Genomic DNA, 26,457 nt, shown 5'->3' with positions numbered 1-26,457 from the left:
TCTTTTCCAACCTTAATGATACTGTGATTCTCTTCTGGCCCTTTTATCCTTACTTACCTTGCCTTCCTGCTCTGTCCTGCTGAGCAGGGGAGCTTGGCTTTAATGTAGGCTTTATAGCTTATTAGGTTCTAATATAATAGGTTCAAGTGCTAATATATATGTATATTGCTGTATATATTTATGTATTAGCAAATGCTAATATATCAAGTAATATAATAATAGTAATTTAATAAAGTGTTAAATACAAAATCCTTGATCCCCAGAACTTCAATTAATATTGGAAGTGATCACGGGATCATAAAGGGGAACAGAAGCTCCTTGATGGTGGCAGAGGGATGAAAGTCAATAATAAAAAACTAAGGCTGCATGCTTGGGGACCACCAAAAGCAGCTCCTCCAGCTGGATGTTAACTCATCCACCGCTGCTGGGAACAGCAGAGGAGGCAGATATGAGCAATTTAAAGCATCGAGGGCTATGATTGCCAACACGCCACAACGACGAAGAAGACAAACACCATTCCGGGGTTATCACCCTGAGGGCACAGGGGCACCGTTAGGCGCGCGGTCAAACCCTCAAAGAAAACCGAGCGGCGGAGCAGGTGCCTCAGGAAGCCCCCTCAGCGTGCCGGGGCCGAGCAGGCACCCCGTTTGTCACCGGGGGCGCTGCAGGAGCCGGGGGGAACAGCCCCGGGCGGGTCCAGGCGGGCCGCCTTCCTGTCACCGTCCCCCCCCCCCTCCCCGTTACCGCGACCGTTGGGCGCTCTGACTGGAACGCGCGCGCGCAGCAGCCCCGCCCCCGGCCGCGCCATGGCGGCGCCGCGGCTCAGCCCCTGACAGCAGCAGCAGCAGGAGCAGGCCGCCCGCCATCGCCGCCGTCCGTCGCCGCCGCCTTCGCCGCCTCCTCCCGCCGCTCTCCCCGGCGGGAGGAGCCGCGAGGAAGCTGTCATGCAGGAACCCGGCCCGGATCCGCCCGACCCTACCGACAACAGCACTCCCACCTCCCCAGGCGGCGGCGGGGAGGCTTCGTGGCTGCTCGGGGTTTTCGAGGCGGCGCGCGGCGCCTCCCTCCTCAGCGCCTCCCCCGCCGAGACGCCGCCGCTGACGGTGGTGGCGGTGGAGCGGTACCTGGCCGAGGCTCCGCCGTCCCCCCCGGCGCCGCCGTGCCCTGCCGCCGCCGTGCCCCCGCAGTACTGGTACGACGTGACCCTGGCGGACGGCTCCCGGCAGGAGCGCTGCCACCTGGCGCCGAGCCTCAACGGCCTGGTGCAGCGCGGCCACCTGCGGGCCGGCGACCGCCTGCGCCTCACGCGCTGCTCCTACCTCTACGACGAGCGGCGCCTCCGCTACGGCTTCCCCTGCCTGGAGGGCGTCGAGCGGGTGGCCGGGGAGCCGCCCGCCGTCCCCGTGCCCGTCGCCTCAGCGCCGCGCTGCCCGCCCCTGCGCGGCGAGAGGAAGCACTACCTGCCGCTCTGGAACAACGAGGATCCCTACGGGGACGCCTGGGAGGCCGAGAAGCCGCCGGAGAAGGTGGACGTTGATGGTAAATGGGCGACTGGGGGGACGGGGTGGTGGGTGCGGAGCTCCTCTGGGTGGGGTGCTGAGGGGGTGTGCGGTCGGGTGGGGTCTTTGAGGGGTCTGCCCCTCAGGGGGGTGCCCCCGGAACGCCAGCTGCTCTCGAGGTGGGTGTCCTGCTGATGGATAGCGCTCTGTGTCCTCCTGCACGTGTCCCTCTCCTTACGATCCATATAAATATCAATAACCCAATTATACACAGGTGGCTCGGGACCAGGTTTTATGGTATTAGCAGATAAACCTCTTGAAATGTGTGAAATCTTACTCTGTGCACTTTACAACTGAAAACCCTTGAAATGTCCAGTCGTGACCACTCTTCCTTTCTCTCCTCTTTAACGTCAGTCTCTAAGCTGACTTCTCTTGGTCAGCTGGAAATGACATGGAGAAGCAGAGTTCACTTCCATCCGCTGCTTGTCAGAGTGCTGCACAAGTCTAGGCTAAGGTACTACGGGAAGCCAGAGAAAAAAATGGATGTGCCGTATCAGGTAAGGAGGCATAAGGCTGTAAGTTAGTGCTCTTGAACAAATGTTATAGGATATTTGGAAGTTACTATTCCCATGTAGTAAACACAACATTAACACTAATGTTGTGGATAACTTTATATTAAAAATGCTTCATAAAAATGCTAGGCCCTTCCAAGTATGGAAATGGTGGAGTTGCTGGTAGTACATACAAACATTAGTAGATGTGTTTCAGTTACTATAGTCCAGTTGAGATTTCTCTGTGAAAAGACAGAATATTTGCTTAAAAGACTGTTTTCTGGTCTGTATACTTTGGAAGTTGGAGTTAGTCTGTCTTGTACCCCCAAAAAATAATATTAATAATTTTTTGTCCCTTAATTCTTGCACCAGATGACTTCCAGATAAAATTGTTTTTCTGTAAAACTCTTGCTGGTCTTCCTAATATGTTGAGCTTTTTGCGATATTTTATGTAGTGCTTCTTGGAAATGGACACTGCAGGTGTGCTCGATTGTCCACAGCTGCACCCATCAGCTGCTCGCTTATTTCTTCTACCCTTAGAGGGGTGTTGGGGAGAAAATTGGAAGAGCAAAAGCAAGGAAAAACTTGTGTGCTGAGATAAAAACAGTTTAATTAAAAGTGAAGGGAAGAAGGGGGAAAACCAAAAAAGTGATGCAAAGGCAGACTGATGTCTGACCAGTCTCAGAGCAACAGATACTTGGGAAAGACTGTCCCTCAGTTTCATTGCTGAGCACGATGTTACGTGGCGTGGAACATTGTGTAGGTGAGACCAGGTCAGCTGTCTCGGCAGTACCACCTGTCGGCCTCCTGGCCACCCCTTGCTTACTTGCTGTACGGGCAGAGGGAGACACAGAAAGGCCAGCAGTAGCTGAAACACTAGCGTGTTATCAGCGCTGTTTTAGTCACAGACCTGAAATACAGCACCATGCAGACTGCTCTGAAGAAAATTAACTCCATCCCAGTCAGACTGCTTACTGGAGAGCAACACTTCACAAACAGGTTGGATAACTCTTATTTCTTCCGTGGGGACAGAGAGGTATGGAACTTGTTAATGAAAGGCCGTGTTCCCCTCTTGTTCCATGTTTCCATTCCCTTTCACACAAAGATGAATCTGGGTCTTTTACTGGAGATGATTCTTAGTAGACAGTCTACTGACTGACGTTTGTTTTGGTGGATTTCTACCTCGTAAGACCATTTGTTATAAGACTGTTTTAAAGAAAAAAAAAACAAAAAACTTCTTACTGCTCAGTGATCTGTTCAGTTATGGATTCAAAGCTTTCCCATTTAAGAAAAGTAGGTAGAAGTCTTTGTCGTAAGTACAATTTCAATGAAAAGATGGTGGTTTGCAATGCAGAGCTTCTATGTGTTTTTTCAGCTTGAAAATAGGCTTGTATCATGTTTTTGTCATGAATGTGACCCAATGAAAATGCAGCTTCTCAACTTTCAAAACACATTTTCTTATCCATGGAGACATTTTGAAGTATTATTCTAAATACTGCATTCTATCTGATAAGGAAGACTCTTTTCCCCGTTGATTCTTGTGCACAATATTTCCCAAACCTCCTCCAAAAAAGCATAGAGTGAAACTGGCATCACCTGCTGTTACTGAGCAGTGGAAAGATAAGAGTTTGGGCTGGCGGAGTTGTGGATGATTTTTCTCTGGAAACTGGGGATTTCTTCAATGCCAGTATTCAGTGCAAGTTTTGGAACATAATCTGGATCCATTTGTAATAAGTGAAGTCATTCATGAGTCAAGTAGCTGGTGCATTATTTAAAAAAAAATGGGATGATGATAAAAGATAAATGTATTTTTGTCTCCTTTTCTTTAGGCTTACTTTGAAGTTGCTGATAGCTCAGGCATGATGTCGATGGTTTTGTGGAATTCGTTATGTCCTGAATGGTATAACAGTATGAAGGTTGGCACGGTACTACTTCTTGAACAGTATGCTATCAAAAACAGTTATCCATTTAAAACAAAGCCAACCCCGGGAGATTCACAGATGAAGAGATTTGCTACAATTGGTTAAGTATTGCAGAAATCTGTTTTGATTCAGTGAAATATAGCTGTAAAAAGGGGAAATAAATAGAAAGTAAAACAGCAAGTGATCCATTGCCAAGACTGAATGATGTGATATATATCTGTAATAACTTATTCTTCCCTGTTTATATTTGAATCACGTTTATGAAGTTTTTTGCCACAATTAGATAAAACCTTTATTTAAAAAAAAATAAAGATGAAAATCCCTGATTTCAAGTATTGAGTTCATAATGCTGGGCCTCTGGTACTGAATTTTAATCTGATTCTGCTTCTTCCTGTTAAGTAAAACAGATACCCTTTGTGCACTGTTTGCACATGCTTCCAGGTCATTGAAGCACATAGTCACCTGCTCTGACTGTAGGCTTTAGTGTGGTCGGGCCCTGGTGTATCTGCAAAACTCCACTGAGTAAAAACTTGCATTGGTGACTGCTGTCTGTACTGAAATAGCAGCACCATGGGAGTTCATATTTGAAGAATATTCCTTGACTGTGAGAAAGTGTTTTCTTACTTGCTGTTGTTTGACAGATGTTCAAGGGAGCTGTGCCACAGAAATACAAGTGGTGCAATATAACAGGAATAGCCTTTTCAAACTAGATTTGGTCTACAGTTGTTTTTTTTTTCTCTCCCACTTCACTGAACATGAGTTTTTTTTTTTCCCCCTTATATGCTTATACTCAGAACAAAACAACAGCTAACATTCAGAAAATACAAACAACTGCCTTGAAACAAGCAAATATGTGTTTGTGATGGATGATGTATGTACAACTTATTAACAATGACAGTTTCCTAATGCAGTTGCTACAGTGCATGAAAATAAACAATATTTTCACTGCTAGAAGCAGTGTATTCTCTGTCTAATGTATCTTCACCTTAAAATCAGATCTTAAATGTGTGGAGCGTTTGTGATGAGTTGACAGGAGAGAGAAATGTTTAGCTGGGAAGGGAAGTTTGGGAGGGGAGCTGATGATGTTTATAAACAAGCCCTCAAGCAATCATAATTGCTGCAAAACCTTTCTATGGGAAGAGAACAGAGTAAGATACACCCTGAGGTGACTTTCCCTGTGGGCAAACGACTTCAATCCTAATGGCTTCATTCACACTACACTACTGATTTCTGCGAGTATTAGTGGTGTAGAAATGTTGATGGAGAGATCAAAATAGAAAATGAGACCGATGGGCCATAAATGATAGTGTCTAATGGGAAACTTAAAACAATCAGTCTGTAGTAAGGTGCCACAGAGTACTTTCAGACTACAGATAAATCTTTGGTTCATAGCAGCATGTATGTGCAGTATCTTATTAGCTCAAAGCTCAGAATTTTGTCTCAATATGAACTTATAAAGCATATTGGGCCATGTGGTGGTAGATCTTGAGTCCATATATCCTACAAGAGGAGAGTCTGAAAAGAATAACATCTAGAAAATTTCCTAGAGCAGTTACAGTTGATTTTATGCAGCTCTTGGAGCATGATCTTCTGTTGTTCAGATGTCAATACAGGTGAAATGTAGTGCCTCACTAACTACTCAACATAAAAATCTCTGTATTTCAACTTTTAAAGCATGCACAGTGGGTGTTCCAAAAATTCTTCAGATAGCTAGTTAAAGGATTCAGTTAGACTGGATTGCTCAAGTAACAATTACTTTGTTTTCATAATCAGTTCTAATTTGTAATTCAATCACATACCACCTTTCCAGTGTTCCTTATGACCATTCACCTGTAAATGTTTTAAAATGGTTAGGGGGCTAGGGGGCTAACAAAGCTAGAGTTCATTAGTGTACAAGGGAAGGGGCTTTTAAAATTAAGAGTTCTACAAGATGGCATGCTTCTGGCATATGTCTGGTTTTCTGTGAAGTGAGTTCTGCGTCGCCCACTTGTTTCATTTGCAGCGTTGTATGACATGCTAAGAGGTGCTGTTCTGTAACCTAAAACTTCCAAAGTTTAAATACTTAGTACCATCATCTTGAATTCCACCTCTGGGCAATGTGTTCGTCTCACACATCACTGAATTTATGTGGTACTGATGAAAACAACTGTTTCAAATAGCCTGGACTGAGTTTTCAGTTCTGAGTAATCCCAGTGTGTAATCTTTGGCTGAGTATATGGCTTTCATCTAATCTTAAAATGACCAAAATTTTTTTAAATTTGATGAATAGTTTTGATGGATAGAAAGGAGTGGTTTGTTTTCAGAAATTTTCTCGCAAATACTGCCTGAAAACACCACGTGCAAAATTTCCACACTAGTCCTCCAAATACACTTCTAGCAAGTAGCAGCCTGAAGAAAATTCTTAAGCAGAAGGTCTGGTTTTACGTATAATGCTTTCCTGGTGTCACACCACGAGGGGGAAGGGCCTGATAGGTAAACAACTGTATAGGTTATTTATTCTTAGCAATTACTTTTCTGGGTGCATTGTTCAAATAATCCCTTACCTGAGCCCAAGTATCTTGTGCAAACTGGATCAGAACAGTCTTTTTCATAACAGCAAGTTTTGTCTTGTTGTGAGAGAGACAATAGAATACCACTTAGAACATTCTATATGCTGAAGCCATTCCTTCTGTATTTTTAGCTGGTTGCAACCCCCTGCCCCCCAATACTCTACCATGTTTGAGATGCTAAATAGCATCTCAACACTTTGCTTAATAAATTAAAATTTTCAGGGGTTATGATATAGAAATGCAAAGACCTTCTGTCTTCTTGCATGGCCACGTCATCATTTCTATCTTATCTATAACTGCCTGAACTGGTGTCATACACGGAAGTTCTCATCTGCTGGTTCTGTCTTCTGTCTTTATTCGTTGTCTGCAAATCAATTTTAGATTGTAGTGACACTTGAGAACAAAGAGTAAACAAATATTTCATAGCCTAGCAGTATCGTATTAATTTCTTTTGCTGTTTTTTAAAATAACTACCTGGAACAGACTAATTGGCTCATGTAGAGCATTGGAAAGTTTAGCATTGCTCACATTCAAAAGTTGCATTGTGGAATGCTGTACCTGCATTTCTTTATCTCAATAGAAACACGAGGTTAGAGGACTTCATGGACAATTTCAAAAGCAGTGAGACGTGGTTGAAATATATCTTTTATGAAACTTTACCCAGTTTTGTTTCAGGTTTTGTATTTATTTAAAATGAAAAGTGTTTTCTTGAATTTGTATTCATGCTTTACACGCTCCTGTCTTTTTTTTTTTTTTTTTCAGAAATCAGCCTTAATGTACGTGACCCACCTACCAAAATAAGTATCATTCCAGAAGAAATGGTTAAGCCAGAGTGGGGATTACCTGAAGTTAAATACCGCTTTATCACAAGGTAAAATGGAAATTAGTTGTTTGTCAAGCTGGAACTTAAATTTCATTAAATTACACTGAGTGTTAATTGGAAATGTGATTTAAGAAATCTCTTAAGAAAGCTTTATGTTTTGTCATTCATTAATACCAACATTTTTGTTCTGTTCTGTTTTTAGGTCAGAGCTGGATAACTTACCAAACAATCATTCCTGTGATGTTATTGGTCTTGTGACGTTTGTAGGAAGGATTGAACGAGCAAGAAAGAGAGGTTTCTCTATAAATACAACTTTCAGAATTTATCAAACCTTTTTTAACTTTTTGAAGAAACACGTGTTTTTCTTAATATTTGTTTATATAGAACGCAGTGAAGACTTCTGGCTCTATCGTTGGGCGCATGCCATTGATGGGACCTCAGAGCAACCATTTATACTGGAAATATTTGCAACTTCTCAGCCAGATGTGTTTGAGCGTATTCATCCAAGTATTTATCTCTTTACAGTACTTACTAATAACTGTTTATAATGTTTTTCTAGTTGGTCACTAATTTCAAATTCTGAATATAATTGCCATTGAATTTTTTTTAAAAGTGCCTTGGTTTAGCTCCTAAAACAGAAAATAGCTGATCAGGAATTAAAAACTAAAAAAAAAATTAAAAAAAAATAAAAATAGTTTAAGTATTTGAAATTCTTGTCATACTGCAACCTGCCAGTTAATCTAGACAGAGGCAGCACAACCTGGGGTTCATCTGATATGGTTAATTTCAAACAGAAAATTTAGGTTTTTTTGCCCAGGGCACCACCTCTTTCATCAGAAACAACTAAAGAAAGAAGGCAGCTCTTTAAATCTCTTAATCTCTTTGTCCATAAATAAATTTTTTTTATAGACAGGAATAATGTTAGATGATTGGACGAAGGGAGAGGTAAATGTGGAAAAGCTTTCTTTCTTTGAAAAAAATATTTTTGACAATACAGAAATCATCTGTGAGCTGTGTTAGTTATTTTCTGTGAGTTTGTAATGTTACATTTCAAACTGGGGAATCCTTATGGATTTTTTAAAGGGCTTTAAATATTTCTCCTTGCCTTCTCTCTCTTTTCCTCCAAGCTACTCACCCTTCTTTTAACACTGTTATTATTTATTTTATTGACATCCTACCTGATACAGTGTCACATGTTTCAGTGCTAATAGGTATGCTGAAATTTTCTTGCACATTTCTTAAGTTGAAAATCTAATGACATCTCCATATTCTAATTTATAACAAAGGCTAAATACAGGCTAAAGGTCAAGAATTAAAATAACGTGTTTTGACCACTTAGTTAAAATTAATCCAGTGTGAGTCAGTCTTGAAATTCTAAAATCAATTAAATACCCAGAAAAAAAAGTTTGTTTGTTTGTTTTTCTAGTGACATACTTGGTGTGTACACAGATGAGAGTGGTACGGGACCTCACTGACAATCCTTCCAGCACAATTTACCTTACGACTTCAAATGAAAGTCAAATATTCATTACAGGTAACTTAAAGTAGTTTTAGCTCTATGTGGTTCTAATTGTAATTGCTTGGACTATTACAAAAAAAAGGCGGCATATTGTATTCAGGTGAGGCGCTAATTGATGTATCTTATGAAAAGTACAAGTATTAGGTTAAGCCATATGTTTACTAAGTCTTTTGGATTGTTTTAATCATTAGATAGTGTTGCAGTGAATATTGCCAATTTCTTAAAAAATGAAATATTATTTGCAGCTTTTCCGGGTTACAAATTTCCTTATTACAATAAAAAAAATCAGTATGGTGAATTTATCTTAGTTAATATTTTCACTAATGCTTGAGAGCTGTTATGTTTCATCTTTCCCAATGCAGAGGCCCTTGTGCAGAACACATGGCCTGGAAAGGGTTGTCGTACTGGGCTTCACTGAAGGAGCATTCCTTCTAGAAATTCTTATTTGAAAACTCGGATCTGTAGTACAATGCTTGTTATGGCCCTGCGATACTGTGCACTAGCTAGCATCAGTCAGCATGTCACAGCCAGGATCAGGCATAGCTTGTTGTAGTACTTGTGCTTTTTGATCAGGAGGCAGATATAGCACAGCGTTGTAGGTGAGAGGTGTAATGGCCTAATTGCAGGGGAGTATGAAATAAAGTAGATGCCTCTTTCCTGTGTTTATCTGTCCATCTCATTTCTTCAGATTTCCTATCATATTACTCACCCGGCCTGAGTCTTGCTGCTGACAAGGAGGAATAGGGAGTATTATGTGCTAAAACATTATCTGAATGTAGTCATAGATATACACGTGGTCTCTTCTGAGAAGCTGGGTAGGGTGTTTTGTGCTTAATTGGGCTAGCAAAACAAGCTAGGCTTTTTTCTTAACAGCTGATTTATATTACACCTAAATGAAAGGTTTGTGAGTCTTTTTTTACTTGTTTTCCTTCAGTATATTTTGTGCTTAGTTTTCTAATTAAATGCTTCTCTCTTGAGCTTTTCTTCAGACTAGCTTTAATTCATTTTATGTCTGTTTGCATCCTAAATGAGAACTACAGCTGGAGATGACAAACCATTGGATGAGATCTATTTCAATTCATAGCTTAGAAGTAGACCTGTTTATTTGAAGTAGACAATTTATTTGATATAACTGGGATTTAGTCAGTATGTTGGTTTTAAACCAGACATCAATGAATACATACCTTACCAATTACCTGTCTGGGTATTTGCTGAACCCTATGAAGAGGATCTACCTGTTCTTTCCTGCTGAGGTTACAGAAGAATGAAGAATGTGTAGGTCTTCGGCAAAGGCAACGTAACGAAATGATTTCTGATCATTTTATTGTTGCATATACTCATGTGAAAAAGTGTTCTAGTAGTATTGCCAATTGTTTTATTATTTAACATTTGGCTAACTTTCAGTATCAGATGCAAGTGTTAGCTGAGGAATTCAAGATACTCATTTTAAAATTAAAAGCTAGTGTCTATAATCTGCTTTATTTTTGATACCTGATTATTTTTGTTTTAAAAGGGTGTCACAAGGGCCAGCCATACACCAGAGATACCAAAGTGAAAAACTTCATTCACTGGACTAAAACACAGAGTGAAGCTGATCAAATGAAGAAAACTGTCATTGGTGGCTATTATCCTCTTCCACGACCTCCAAATAGCTTTCTGAAGTATTGTAAAAGTAATAAAGGTATCGTATTGTCAAGTATCTTTAAGATTTGTAGCCTTTTTCAGTTCAGTCTTACTCCAAGCATTTGAAACATCAGTTAAAAAGTAATACAGTTATTATTAGTGATTACACAGATGTGTAATGTCTTCTAAGAAAAAATCCCTTTCGTGACTCATAACGTATCATAGGCCAAATCCTCATCTTACAGAAAGTCAGATTTTGCACTTTGTGCATATAGTTGCAGGAGAACTGTAACAACTTACATGAGCTGCAAGTCTTCCCAGAAGTTTTACTCTGATTGCTCTGCTAAATCAGCATTAAAGACAGTTATTTGGAAGAACATAATTAATTAGAAATTTCACCTGAAAACACAAATTATGATACCTGATAATGCTTATGAGGGGGAAAAGGGCATGTTAATTTTTTTCATGTGATGTAAACAAGAGGATTTAAAATCCTTCAAAAACTTATTTTAAAATAAATTTAATACTTAGTAACATTTTTTTTCCATTTTCTTTGAGCCTTGCATTCAGACTTTTTGATAGTGCATTTCTTTAAAACTTGTTTATGGGAATTACTCTTTTGCAGTTGAATCAGTTTTGAAAGCCATAGGTGAAATGGGGAAAGAAATTGAAGATTTGCACTACAGGGAACACAAGCGCATTGCTATTCAAGGAATAATTAGCGCCATAAGATACATCAACTGTAGCAATGTAGCTGAAGATGCCTCAGGAGTAGAACCTGTTCAGGTACAGAGCTTGAAAATTAATGCTGTAGCACTTAAGCAGCTATGATCATAATTAGAATTGAGAATATCGTATTTGAATCCAGAACTTGGCTACATTGTCTCTTGATTAGCTGTACTTGCTATTTTGAGAACGAAATAGTTTTGCAAGTCATAGTTTAAAATTTTAAAAAGCAGTGATTCAGTGTTTCTCTGAGTTCATTGTAGCAGTCCTCTGTAAAACTGCATAACTGTTTAGAAGTTACTAATTTAACTGGCTAGATGATTTAATTAATGTAAATTAGAATGTGGGAGAGCAGACTACTGCAATTTGCGCAGTGTCGCTTTCTAGACAGAATTTATCTTACTCACTTTCTCTAAAACGTACTTTAACACTTCCAGGGTTTTGAGTTAGAAGAAATAGTTCTGGGTGCTTTGAAACTCTTAATTAATTGTTGTTGCAGAAAGATACTTCTCAGTCTCTTGAAAGTTCTACCGTGTCCAAAGAAGATGGTGTTCAGAAGGGAAACCTTCAAACTAGAGAGTTCACGTCTTTTCTGGGGCCACAGTGTGCTCCTGGGAAACAATGGCATCAAACTCTACAATCGAAAAAGAGCACAGTCAAGAGAAAGACAGAAGCAGAACAGTAAGCTCTTTTCTTAAATATGTAGTGTATCTTCTCAAAAATGTTAATGTAAATTAATTCAAAACCTAGGTCATAGAAAAGCACATAAGAAGGCTTAAAAAGGATATGTAGTTTAATGTGTAAAAGTTAGTTACGTGCTTTTCCTAGCATCAGGTGACGACAGTTACACCATTCAGGCTAATGGAGGATTGATTAAAACAGAGGCATCTGATTGATAATGCTCTCTTCTTTTTAAAATTTATGCTACTTTGTTATTCTCAGGGATTTTCAATAAAGGTAATTAACACTTCAACAATCTATAGGTTAGTGACCTATCTGTGGAACAAGTAATAGTTACAATGGTTTCTTCACTGGAAGTGCAGAATTGGGAGGAATAATGTTTTAGTATAGTTATTCCTTAAATCCAAACGTACAAATTTATTAATTTATTTTTTTTTTTTACTTTTTTTTTCCATTTCTGGTTAATGGAAGGTATTACACATAGCTGTAATTTGCTCTTAGAAAGGAAAGTAGAGGATGGTCATACGGTAACCTAAAGGCTCGAAATAACTCACAGTACTATGGCTCTGCTTGTGATGTAATTCTATGAAATTTTATTGCACCTAGTTAGACACAGACAAAGGATATCAGTCCAATGTAAGAAAATGGGATAAGAAAAAAACTGGTACAACTTTTTAGTTTCAAGAGTAAAATATTTGCTTGTATAAATATGTTTTATTGCAATGTTTGTACAAGTTCTGATGTAATTGTACCAAGTCTTAAAAGCCTCGTTTATATACTGAGAGATTTAATGTTGCAAAAATCTAGCAAGTCACGTTTTTTGTTTTAGTGGATTTCTCATGCTATAAAAGCAATATTTTTTTTCTTGACTTTTCACATCCAAAAGTCATAATAGTGGGAAGAGTGCAGGTATTTCGAATATTTTGCAGGGAAATGAAGTGAAATGTAATTAGGATTGAACAAAAGCTTACGACAAAAAAATGGGGAATTTGAAGTTCTGTGTTGGTAATTTTATAGCAAGCATGTTAGCGGATTTCCATTCCGTAAGAAAAATGCCAACATTAGAATATTTTAGGTTCTGCCTGAAAAAAAAAAACAAAACCATGCATGTTCTTTGCTCTGTGTATTTCCATTTAACAGAATTCTGTAAAATAATGGTGAATTTCCTATCTTAAGGGGAAGTGCATCTGTTATTCCTGTACCATCTCACCACTATTTCACACGGTCTGCAAGAAAGAAATTTAGGTGAGTCATGTGAAGTTAATTATGTTAAATAATTGCAATGATGAAGCAAAGACACTTGAAATTAAATTCTTATAGGTTTGAAATTAAACTCTTATAGGTCAAGAATCTGCATGGAAGTGAAAGAACACAACAGAGTGGAATTTAATATTTTCTATTAATTTCCTCCACATTGATTCTAGGTCAAATATATTGGTTTATTTTATTCTGAAACAAAATCTTGAACGTGTTATTAAACAAATTTTTGTAGTGCTATATGTGCTACTTAAGGAATACCTAGTAACAGGGGTCCATTGTGATAAATAAAGCAATGTACGTAGTCTTTGTTTCAGAGAGATTATGGTTTAAATAGGAGAGTCAAAGGTAGGAGGGAGGAATGCTTAATTAGCAAGCAGAGTGAACAATGTGATTGCATTAATGGATTTGCTAGTGGTAATTAAGCTATAAATCATCCCTGGTGCTACAGAGGTGTAAGCTCACAGAGGTGTAGTTCTCTCTGAGAAGTCACTTGACTCCTTCCACTGCTCAACACTCAATCTTTATTGAACTTGCTTTGGATCCAGAAAAGGATAAAAAAGAAAAAATCCAGGTAGGATTTTCAGATCCATAGCCCTGACAAAACTGGAACCTGAAGAGATGACTACACATGGGAAATTATTAAGAAAGCAGACAGTGTTATTTGCTAGTCTGGGGTAGAAAACTTCCGTCCTTCATGCAATTTTGTTTACGGGTTGTAAATTCTTGTCATTTGTTTCAAACAAAGCGTGAGTAACCTGAATTTATGAACTCTGTGATGACAGTAATTTCGAATGTTTGGTGTTTTGGTGGTGGCGACTGGGGTTTATATCATGAGTACGTGATACATGTGTACAGTGGGGTCCATTAAGATGATAAAGGGACTGAAGCAACTAATGTATGAGGAAAGGCTGAGAGAGCTGGGACTGTTCAGTCCAGAGAAGAAAAGACTCAGGGGTTTATACACTTGATATGTTTAAACATTGATACATTTATATCAACCTATATAAATACGTGAAGGGAGCGTGCAGAGAGAATGGTACTAGGCTCTTTTCATTGATGCCCAGTGATGGGACAAGAGGGAGTGAGCACAAACTTAAACACTGGAGGTTCTATCTGAAAATCAGAAGCACTTTTTGTGCAGTCAGGGTGACTGAGCACTGGCACAGGTTGTCCAGAGAAGCTGTGGAGTCTCCCTCCTTGGAGATGTTCAAAGGGTGTCTCAACATGGTCCTGGGCAGCCAGATCTGTGTATCCCTGCTTAAGCAGGGGGGTTGGACCAGATGGCCTCCAGAGGTCCCTGCCAACATCAATCATTCTGTGATTCTCTGTGCCCTTCGCCTGCCTTCTGAGTTCACTTTCAGCACCTCTTCACTCCTCACTAAAAAGAATTTTTGATGGTGCTAGGGATGTAGCGACAATCATGGTGATGGAGGTTATGTAAGTTACTGACCATTCTTCCAGTGTTACTGCCTTGGAAGCATACCTATTCTCATGAAAACCAGTTCTTGGAGGCTAATTGGAAAAAGTTTAGTTTTTTTTTTGTTTGTTTGTTTTGTTGGTGGTTTTTTTTTTGACAAACTAGGCTCTTCTGAGCCCCCATGTCTGTTTACTCTGATCCTTTTGGTAGACACTGCGTTTTCTAGGGGAAATGGTTGTCTGGCTCTGCAACTCACTCATTTAGTCTGGCACCTGGCTTTAATATCATGCACCTGCCAAACAGCAAGTTACATAGCCCTGGGGGGAACCTCGGCAGACCTCAGCTGCTAGGGTTTCTGTTTAACAGCAACCAACTTAGCTGGGGAGTCAGCACAGACCCCACCTTTCAGCTGGACTTGGCACTTGCTGCCTTCAGGGACAAGAGGCTGTATAGCCACCAGGTGTAAGGATGAGTTTGGGGGTATTGTGGTGCAGGAGTTTGCAGGAACGTGTGGCATGAATCCATTAGAAAATCAGGATGGTTTTTTGAATGGGAGGAATCACTTTTTTTCTTTTGCTTGCTGAGAAATACTCAATTTCTTCAGGGGTGGGGGGAGGATGGGAAAGAATGTATTCTCCCCATTTCTTAAAAGTGGGAAAAAAGTTAAGGCATGTTTTCTTTGTTCTCTGCTTTTCTCAATCTACTACTGTCTTCGCTACCTGTGTGTCCTGTACTCTATGCCATTAGTAAAGGAAGAGAAAGTCTGTGTTGGATTATGGGAAGCTGTTTCACTCTATATAATTAAAAGGTAACTCGTGTATTTCTGTAATTACCTATATAGTTGTTCTGAATTCTCCAAATTACAGGAGAAGTACTGAAGTACTTTAAGCTTGCATTGTTTTCTGTTCTGTTGCTTCAAAGTAGCAGAATGCCAGCTCTCACTGGAATATGTTAATATGTTTATGAAATAATGGTAGATATTTCTAAGTATGCATTATAGCTTAGATTATTATAGCTTAGATTATTTTGTGTCAAGTATTTTGTGCAGTATTTCAGAATGTGGTTGAATTGTTGAAGGCTTTATGCTTTTAGATAGTAATAGCTTATTTTAATGTTCTTTATTTGACCATCTCAGTTCCTACATTTCTGAGGTAATTCATGTATAGGATGTCCTATAGTACTATCAGAATGCATGTGAAATGGTCTGATTATTAAGGGTTTCAGAAAGGCTGAGGTAAGAGGAAACCAATTAATTTAATGCCATCATTAATATTTATATCCTTGCTAGCGGAGACATTTAACAGAAATGTACTTTCAAGCTTTTAATGTAAAGTAGTTCAATTTTTTTTTTAATGAAGGGGGAAAGATCAGGAATTTTAGACAAGCTTATTTTTTTTCCACAGAAATGGGAAAAAAAAAAAAAAAAACACCAACACACAATAGCTTTCTTAACTTTTTAATCTTTAGAAGCTTAGTACTGCAGGTACCACAGAGTTGCTGGTGTATTACATGTTCACATTCCAGACTGCTTAAAAGTACCTTGTTTGTATGCTTCTGTCCTTGCACTTTCACTTCTAAATGTTTAGTGTAACTTAGCCCTTTTCTCATTTTCTCCATTTTCTATCCCTTTCAATGAGAACTAATGGACAGGAGAGTCTGCAGATTGCGGGTTGGGAATAGCAAATTTGTCGTGGCACAAGTTTTCATAAAGCTGGCATGGGCAAAACAGGAACATGGATGTTTTGGTTTACAACAGCCACAGCATACAATACTAAATGGAAGGATTTGGGTTGTGTCAGGTGGCTTGCAGACAATCTGGCTTGCAAAGAAACATATAAGCTGTTGTGTATAGACATGTAAGTTTCCCTTGTTTACTAATGTAGCCCAGGTTGCACTGTGCACCCATCCAGCACAAAGCGGTCCTGTAGCAGTGACATGTTGGGCAGGTAGGTGAAAACATCCTAGCCACAGATCTGTGGAAGAAGCTTGGGAAGAACTGTGACAAGTTTATTTCCAAATTTTTAAGAGGCAAAGCTAGCTTTAAGTCAGAGCCTTCTCACCTTGGAAAACAGTTTGAAGAGAAAAACAAACCATTTTCATAATATCAACTTGTCAGCAGTATGAGTTGGTGTACTCCCATGCTTTAACGAAGAGGGAAGTTAGTAGTCTTGTACCTTACTCAATGTGTTGATTTCTGAGCAAGCCTTTCATAACACTGCTAGATATTCACGTCTGTTGTTGAGAAAGTCTTGAAAGTGAGAATTAAGTTTTGTGGGCGTTCATTTTTAATTAGGCAACTTCTGTTAATAGCTTTTGATAATGACCTTAATGGCTTGAAAATCTATTAATATAGTTGATATGTAAATATTTAGTTTATTACTATGCATACACAGTAATTACTTTCCAGGTTATTTAAGGTAAAATGAATTAATTCTTCATAAAATGAAACATTGTTTTATCTCAAAATAATACCATAGGAGTCAGGATGTAATTACTGAATTATTCTTAGAAGATAAAAACTTTCCTGCTACATTGCATCAGAAGATATAAAAATACCGCTGCATAAAATTAGATACGACATATTGAATGTATCTTTCTGAGGTTGCACTGGATCTCAAAATTTGAAAAACATCTTGAACCCTACAGTGGCATTGAAGCACATACGACTTTCTGTTTACTGATACGTTTAGCACAGCTCTGCTCTGAAGCCTCCTTGGGTTTTGGGGAGCAAGTGGGGTCATGCTTCTCTATGGCAGCTTTTTGTCTTCAAAATTTAGTAGCTGAAACCTTATTTGTGTAGTTTGTGCTGTTTGAACGAGGATTCTTTTGTGTCTAGAGGCAGAGATCACAAGATAGTCACTCCAGTACTTAGCTCGCACAACGATAATAGTGCATTTCGTAGAATATACTTTCATACTCAAAAAAACCACAGTGTATTTCCTTTTATCTTTTCACAGTATCACTTCATCTTAGATATTTCCCATTTGTTATGAAACACTGATAAAGAATTTTCAGTATTTATCCATAATGTGAAATAGGGAAAACTTGGAAAAAAACAATAATAATTACAACTGAAAACTGAAATACAAAATATCCCACTAAACAGCATGCACTGTTTCACGTCCGTTTGTATTCTGTGTATTCTGTCTGTGTATTGTTTCTGTGTATTTGCAGTTATAATACCTTAATAGTAACTACTTTGGTAGGCCAGAATTTCAGTGGTACCTGAACAAAGTCTTGCCTGTGTCTCAGTAGTTTGTGTTGCAAAATAGTCTTTTTCTTGAGTTTATTCATACATCTTGTTGAGTTTATAATAAGAGGAGTGTAGCAAAGAAGAAAGGAATAAATGAGCTTAAGAGCCTATCTTTCTCTGTTGTGGCTGTAGAGTATTTATGATTTTCTCCAACATAATGTCCAAGATAATTGATTAGAGATTGTAGAGGATAGTTGCTAACCATTAGTTAAAAACTTCATGGTTAAAAATGAAAGTATAACTTTATAAATTTATTTATTTTATTTACTCTTTGTTTTATTTTAGTTATTTTATTTTAATTTTAAAATATTTTTATTTTAAGTAAAATTATTCCTAAAATTAAAAAATCTGGTTTGCTTGATTTACCTGATTGTTATAACAGGGTAGTATGTGCAAAAGAAAATAAATATTTGGAATTTATCATTTGGATTCTGGAGTGATGAGTCAGCTGTACTCTTGCTTTGTGTTTGACTGCTGAAGTGTGCTGATGTGAAATCGCAGCAGCATGCTGTGCAGTATTTTCTTTAGAATTAAGTCATAAACCTATTGATAGTCTGAGATACTCAGCTTTTAGTGTCACGCATGCTATTTCCAGTAGGTGCTCAGCAGAGGGCAACAAACGCTGGCTTTCAAGTATAAAATACTTTTCTATCTACTCCATAAAGCAATGAAATAAAGCAGTTCTTATCTTGAGCTCTTGAAAATTGATTTACAGAGCATATTAGGTCTCATTATGTCGAGCTGCTATATTACAAGTCCTGTGATGTGAAACCAGCTACCAATGCTCAATCATTCAGGCTTGTTTCATTTATCACTAGACATCTGTCAAGATTTGAACTTTTGCTGCATAGTGTTTGAGATTAAATAGATTTTAATATATAAATATATATACACACACACACACTCTGACTTTCCTTTTATAGCTTGGACAAATTTCAACATGAAGATTTTGTTCAAGACAAAAATGAACAGCCTGTATCAGACAGTTCACAGTACTACCCAGGTATGTCTCAAGCAGTTGTAACGTTAAGTTTAAACCTGCTTCTACCCTTCAGGTCCAAAACAGGCAACAAAGATATCCTTACAACCATCGTTTGTCAAGACAGCTTTTCTGTGCTGTATCAGCCTCTAGGGAGCCGCTGTATGAACTTGTTGAAGTCATTGTGCTCCATCGTGTCCCTGATGTGTTATAAAGGATGGCTGAAATGACACTATTAGGCTGTTTCCCTGTATGAGAAATAAATTCTCAGTGTTTAAACAAACTGCAGGTCAGTTTTGTACCTCAGAAGTATTGTGCAGTAGACTTAGTAGCACAAGCCTTCGCATCTTTTTGTGATGGTTTTCTTACTATACTGATCTACATGTAATAAAACTGTCCATCTCCAGGAAGATAGCTCCAAAGCTATGTGAATACCTAATTAAAAAGAAAAATACAATATGTGGGAGGAAATTGATGCAACATACAAGCCAGTAATGAGAGTGTTGGTTGAATTTTTGATTTTTTATCAGTTAATATTATTAAATATTTCTTTCTTCATTTGCAATTAAAATATAAACTCATTTTAAGTAGTTACTTTCTTGATACCTATTTTTGGGTGAAGGAAGAAGCCTAATTTATCAGTCATCATTTTGTGTAGCTTAGTCTGTTTTTTATTTCCTGCAAATATTTTATCACGTTTTCCTCTTTTCGAAGCTGTCTAGATTTACTCTGAGTCATGTAATTTTATCTGAAAGTTTGTCTACTGCTTGCATCTGTCCCAACATCAACATTTGTCAATTTACTTCCACGTATAGTTGTAGTATGGGTAGTGTTGTCCATCCTTTTATTTGGGAATGCCGCAGTTCATCTTAATGTAATAACGATGGTTTGCCTCTAGTCTACTGATGATTATCTACTCCATTGTGTTTCTTTAAAACAATAGAATTTACAGTGAACTTTCCCAAATGATTAATATATTGTAGATTGAAATTATGAGGAAAGTTTCAAATTGGAGTAAAATTTATACAGTAACTGTTTAAAGTGATTTCTTTTCAAGTGAAAGAACAGCATTAGGTATTATGTAGAGATCTTTTCTTCAAAATTAAGAGAACATATCCATAAGTAAGTTTGATTAAATAATGGATTAATTGGTTCTTAGTATTCAGTGAAATTTCTCATGACTTTTAAAAATGAGAAATCAGATTGGGTGTTCTCTCCTGAAATTAGTTTTTTACAGGAATTCCTGGTAGCTGTAGTGTTTATTGTGCTGTGCTCTTACTGTCTCTGGAAATGTACATGTGTGATTTCAATTAGGATGGTTTAAAAAGTTTAAAAAAAAAAAAAAACACCTTGTACATATTTTAAACTTGTTTTCATGGTTTCTGGATGTTCGTTAAGCAAATTATGTGCTCTCCAAAAACAAGCCATAATGTTCAACTTAGTGTTTTGAAATAAGTGGTTTAACTACAAGTCTAGCCTCTAAGGTTAGTCATATACTCCCGTTACAGATCTAGTTTCTTTGTTTTGAACATTCTGCTGTTGTCTTAACTGAAATGTTCTAGTGAAAATACCTCTCATCTAGCAAAGAAGTGACAGGATTCTGTAAGTACATAAGCAACTAACTATTCGCTATGTTTATACTAGACCAAGAAGGAGTAAGTGCTATACCTGAAACTGAAGAGACTGGAGGAACTCGTGATTCATGGCAGAGTGACCTGTGGGCACAAGTAAAAGACAAGCTGCTGAAATATTTGCATCACAGCACAGTTTTCCCAGAAAGCATCCCACGTAAATTTGATTATGTGCACAAAGACTTACTTATGCAACAGTACAACCTTCATGCAGCTGTGTACCAGCCAAAAGAAACTAGAACAGATAAAAATATCAATGAGTTTAAAAGCGCTAGTGGCCTTGGGTATTATGAAGTGACAGTTCTGGGTAAGTATTTGGTAGCTTGGCTGTTTGCTATGCTGGGAATGACTTAAGGTAAGCCAGAAACTGAATAGATTTCTTTGGCTTAGTCATTTGAATTTGGGTGTTTAAGTTTAAAAAAAAAAAAAAAGAGACGTTTTAAAGACATTTCAGATCTCTGTTAGAAGAAGGAATTAGAATATTATTTCACCAGAAAGCAGTAATCCTTGTTAAAATTACCATCATGTCATTAATTGAGATAATTGAATATCCTATTTCTATTGCCACTTTCCATATAATTGCAATTTTGTGTATAGGCGTGTGTATTATTTGAAGGTTGTGTATAGTCCTTAAGCTGTTCATTATTACAATTAGAGAGAGAGGTTCAGTTCAGTAAGTGAACCAGTCTGACATAATTAGGTAAATTATTCAATTGCACTTTATTGTCAGCTGATCTCTCTGTTGGAGCGGTACCCATCAGGAGCAAGATAGTGTTCTTATGGGAAAGGGACACCTTGAAATGCTTCTTTTGAGCTTTATCCTCACTGAGTTTTTTTATCTTTTTTTTTTTTTTAAATTATGTTTTCTAAGTGCCTTTTTTAAAGTGCATTTCTTCCATACTAGAAAATGAAGGGCTTGTATTTTAGCCATACTCATCAACCACTCTCTGCTGCTTCTGGTTACCACAAAACATCAATTGATTGACCTTTATTTGTTAAAATATAAATATGCAAGGTGATGACAAATATGCAACAAGATCTGTTTGTTAGCATTACTTCAGGATATTAATGTTTGGTTTATTCTCCCATAAAAAGGAGAAGGAAATTGACTAGATTAACAGTGCTCATGTTAAGTTCAGGTAATTTTAAAGTTTCCATTATTTGCTAAGGGAGATTTTCAGAGAAGGTGTTTAAACATTTACAGTCATTAGAATCCTGGAACGTGCAATAAAATATTCAAGATGAAGGTAGCACAAGTACTGTACCACATGCTGCATAGATACAGTGGATGTAAAATGATTTTTTTTGCCCTCATAGCAGTGATGAAGTTAAAAAGGAGTGTGAAATGGCTTCCAATATTGATTTAATATTTTCTGACCTAATAGCATTGATAACCTTAAATCATAATAACGTTGTATCTATCAATTCCAATGTGTGTGTATACTTATATAGGTTTCTATTGAAATGTAGTTTTAGACATCAGTTATGAATTAATGAACAAAGAGCAAGTACGTAAAAATTCTCTGATATATATCAGTGTTCAGCCTGCAATAGTCTGATTTTTTCTTAATGAGGAAATACAACGTGAAGTTGCAAATGGGCTGGAGATGAAGATTTCTGCTAATAAATACTTTTTTCAACAGGTATAAACCACGATGTAGCAGTAGATGTCGCATTTCTCCCACTCTTCTGTCCTGAAGACCCACACTTACTTCAAATGGAGGACATTGAAAATGATACGTTATTGTCTTGCATGAGTTGCATCTCTGCTTGTCAGCAGAAGACCACCAGCTATGGAACGCTACATGACACCTTTCCACTTTCAAGTGAGACTGACTTTCACTGGCATTACTCATTTATCTTTTCTTATTCTGTATGCCAGTATGAGAGAATCCTCTGTAGAAATCAACGTTGTAGATCAGGCATTGCTTACCTCTTCCATGACACATACGTGAATTTTATGTGGCTACCTTTAATAAACAGCTATAATACTGAATTCTCAAGGCAGTTTTTATTGGAGCTGTTTTGTACTCTAAAGATAACATTTTAATATCCAAAACACTAACTCCTAAGTGACCTAGATAGTATTTGCAGTTATTTGCAATGTTATACTGACGTAGGAGTCAGTACTTGTGCCTGAGCATGTGGATATTTGCCTTGATTTGCTTTGAAAAAGAGTGGAATAACAGTCAATCAACTAATTTCACTGATGTCACTTGGAACAGCAGCTTTAATGCAACCTACGGTGCCTGTGAACTGAAGTATTTGCCTAATATGCTTGTAGTTACTGGCACCTTACAGCACTTGTGTTGAATGCTATTCATGCATGTCATGCTGCAAAGTGCTATGTAGGCATAGTGTTTTCATGCATGTTTATACACACAGACGTGATTTTATTCAAATACATTTACTTTTCCTTGAATGATACTATGGAATCTGAGAATTACTAATGTTTAAGTAGTGCATGTTTCAGTATTTCTGTTTCTGATGCTGTCATTTCTGGTGGATGAATTTAGTAATGAGATTCTACACCCCACCCCATGAAAAAAATAATTAATAGTAGACCTGCACATAATAGTACAAGTGTGCTTTTCAATGAAAGAAACTTGAACATACACACATAACTTTGTGGAAAATAACGTCAATTCATTTTACGATTTTACTGTACATATATTAAAACTACTTTCCTTAATTTCTAGATGAAATTGTAAGAGCAGCGATGGATCTAGACGGCAAACATGTTGTCTGTATCTTGGACATCTGTCACTTGGGTGATGATAAGGTGGAAGTCTTTCTGAGCAAAATCTACAAGACGGTGGAACCAGATGTGCTGGACCTAGTGTAATTTAATAACTTATTTTTGAAACTTATATAGTGTTGAAAAGGAGGGAAATAAAATTGCTGTAATTTGAATACACCCTCTACACACTGCACTTTTCTAGAACTAGCAGACAAAAATGATTCTTATAACAGAGCAATTGTCATTCACATGAATGTGAAGGACAATTGTTACCTTTGTTTTTGGCAACCTGGGAACAATTTTTTACACGATGTCTTGGTCACTTACGTTCAAGAAAGGTGAACTGGCAATGCAGTGAGCTTATCTTTTGATAGGAAACCAAGGAGTACGACTGTGATCTCTCTTTCTCTGCCTGTGTGCATACAGAGGAAAAGTATGCATCAGGGTGAGAACTGAGAAGAGAGGCAGGCTTTTCCAGTATTAAAGGCAATGTTTGCAAAAGAATTAATTGAAAAGAATTTAGGCTGAAAATTAAAATCATTTTGAGGATGTGAACTATTATGTCCCAAAGTGATCTTTCAGTGGGAGGTACTATAGACAGCCTCATTAGGCTTGAACCGTACTGTGTTTGTGAAAGGGATCACATATTGTGGTGCCTTAGTACTGGGGGCTGGACTCAGTGATCCAAGAAGTCACTTTCAGTTCTTTTTACCTGACCAAGGTCAATTGCTATGTTTTTATGTCTGCTTTTGTATATATAGTGTTGGATAATGAGTATAGCACCTAAGATTTATAACATATTTTATTTATTAATTTAGAAAACAAAATATTAAAAAAAAAAAAAAGAAGAAACTTTGTTAGTGAAACTTTTTTCTAGCTTTGCAAGAGAAAAAAAATATTTTTAAGTAACATTTAGCATGGCTGGATATAGTTTGTGTCACCATTACTTTTTCTTTCCTGTTGGTCACCACTAGCACTATCTTTTTTCTTTTTGGTGATAGCTGTAATCCAAATGCATGAGGGAACTCAGCAGCTCCAAGAAGCTGCTGCTTCCAGGAGGGCAAAAGGCTCAAGAATACTGTCAAGATGTTAAGTCTCTACAAGCCAGCAGCTGCTGAGTTCCGAACCAAGTCCTGCTTTTTCTTCCCGTTGGCCTCAAATCACTTATGCAACTGGATCTTTGGGAAATTATTCTCAAGCAGGATCCTAAAACACATTGCTGCTTGACAACTTGTCCATATGCAATGCTGGTCTCAGCTCAGTTGTTTGAGAAGAAATGATTGCATTGTGGAAGCTTGCCACTTAAATTGTACCATTATTGACTAAAGCCCACAGAATTAATTTATAGGAACAGATTTGTTCTTTTTTGTAAAACTTTCTAGGTATGTTTTAGCTCCCTGTTGGTAATTAGGCAGTATCTTTTTCAAGTAGCGGCTCACTTGTTTGCTCTGGGGACAATGGACTTTGTCTTCAGGTCCTACAACTCTGTACCCTAACTTCAGTTAATGGTAATTGAAGGAGAAAGTTAACTGTATTATAATAGAGTTTCAATGCAACTTTGTATAAAAAGTAAATGTCTTAATGTTTAGGGAAAAAAAAGGTTAAAATTATTCTGAGTTTCTACCATGGTTTACAATTTAAAAATGTATTAATGAGAAAAGTTTAACTTAAATTGCACAGACGAAAAGTGAATTAAATGTGACTTTGTGTTGTTTATGTTTATATTTTATATGGATCGTAATAGTATTAACTCTAGAGCAACGTTTGTCAACCCATGGCTTTCAGAGTACTTTGTAACCTTGCCACAGAAGGCAAAATGAACACAGGACAACCCCAGAAGAGCAGGGTGTTGCTTGCAATTACTTGTGTAATTTTGTTGCTCATGGGTATATGAAGATAAGAAGCTCTAGAGTGAGGAAATTAGCACCAGCACTTCATGTACCAAACTGAGCCATGCTGACTGTGTCAGCATTTTCTTAATTTAGATATACTTCAGGTGGAAGTCTAATTTTAATAAAACCATTATTTCTAGAAGCAATTTTAAAAAATAGTTATCTTTGTATGAAAGGACTGATGTGGCAAACAGAGTCACAGAGTCACTGTATTCGGTTGTTCTAGCCACTCAATCCATCCCCTGCAATAAAAATCCAGCAAAGATCATTTGCTGCATTGCACTGCTTACTATACTTTAAATATGTAGCATTAATCATTTGATCCTCCGTGTTAGGAGGTTTCCTAACTCTACAAAATGTATCAGAATGATGTAGACTGTGTAATGTGCACTTGAGACTTTTTAAGTCCATAACTTTATTTTACAGAAATAGTGGTTGAAATTTTTCATGGCAAAAACAGAGGAGGAGACATATTCACTCCTGCAGAATGAAGTGCCAACGTTAGATGCATACACTGTCTTTGTATAGGTGGAGAATATTCAGCGCCTATAGTAGACTTGGAATTTGAATACTCAGGGTAATTCTTAAGAAGAACCTACCCCATCCTCATAAGTTACATTGAACTTGGTATGCCAACTTCAGGTGTTGAAGTGTGTTTTGTGTTGTTACATGATTCTACCAGTCTGTCTCTGTGTCAAAAGAGCACTCTATAACTGGGGAGAAAGTCCAGTCTGAAAAAAACTACTGGCTATTTTATTTGGCGTTTATTGACACAACTATAAACCAAAGTATTTTTGTTCCTGAGTTTGTCAAAATGTGTTAATTTTGCCATGTGAAACCAAAATAGCATCTTTACTCCTGCAAATTATGCCATAGGAATCATCTTTCTTGCTGCTGTGTATTGTCACTGAAATCCTGCATTTCCATGTTTCATATGTTTCCAGCATTAATATCAAAGTAAAACATAGGAAAGTAAACTGAGTGTGAAATTAATGGTACTTTTGTATGTATAAAACTTCGTAAGTTATAGATCTTAGAGGTAAGATCAGTTTCAACTTAATGTGATGTAGAAATAGTATAACAGTGAAAACTGGAGAATATAAATAAATAAGTTAATATCTGTAAATGTCTTGGATTCTTTCTTTCAAATTTGTAATGTCCCTTCTGAAAGCTGTTCCAGTATTCCAAGAATCTCCTCCAGAGTCTTGTTTACTCTTTCGAAGAATCTTTACAGGAGAACTAGGTCAGGCTTCCATCAAAATATATGCAACCTATTGTAGCTGCTTGTGGCTTTCAACACCGCTCAGCATGACTTGCAGAGAAGCTGGAAAAAGGCCTTGAGTTTTTGATTTGTCTTTAATTTTCATTTTGACTTACGGAATTGTGGCACTG

At 37.7% G+C, this 26,457-nt stretch overlaps 1 protein-coding gene across 2 annotated transcripts; it reads left to right on the top strand.

The window, feature by feature from the left end:
* Nucleotides 1–774: 774 nt before the first annotated feature.
* RADX (RPA1 related single stranded DNA binding protein, X-linked) lies at nucleotides 775–26,187 on the top strand. Of its 2 annotated transcripts, XM_040572212.1 has the most exons (16): nucleotides 775–1,539; nucleotides 1,914–2,056; nucleotides 3,880–4,072; nucleotides 7,284–7,392; nucleotides 7,547–7,638; nucleotides 7,729–7,851; nucleotides 8,771–8,878; nucleotides 10,377–10,544; nucleotides 11,112–11,272; nucleotides 11,712–11,893; nucleotides 13,070–13,138; nucleotides 18,747–18,826; nucleotides 20,447–20,740; nucleotides 22,077–22,259; nucleotides 23,133–23,274; nucleotides 24,175–26,187. In XM_040572212.1, exons 1-16 carry the CDS (start codon nucleotides 945–947, stop codon nucleotides 24,191–24,193), a joined length of 2,661 nt encoding a protein of 886 aa, XP_040428146.1. In that variant the 5' UTR covers nucleotides 775–944; the 3' UTR covers nucleotides 24,194–26,187. The 2 variants fall into 2 exon arrangements, with proteins under 2 accessions (XP_040428146.1, XP_040428145.1); XM_040572211.1 differs by having other exon boundaries at nucleotides 781–1,539; nucleotides 7,547–7,851; nucleotides 23,133–26,187.
* The last annotated feature ends 270 nt before the right edge of the window (nucleotides 26,188–26,457 follow it).

Source organism: Cygnus olor, chromosome 13 (assembly GCF_009769625.2).
Source record: "Cygnus olor isolate bCygOlo1 chromosome 13, bCygOlo1.pri.v2, whole genome shotgun sequence".
In the NCBI taxonomy this organism is placed as follows: domain Eukaryota; kingdom Metazoa; phylum Chordata; class Aves; order Anseriformes; family Anatidae; genus Cygnus; species Cygnus olor.
Note: the sequence above shows the minus strand (reverse complement) of the source record. Positions and strands in the feature narration are given on the sequence as shown.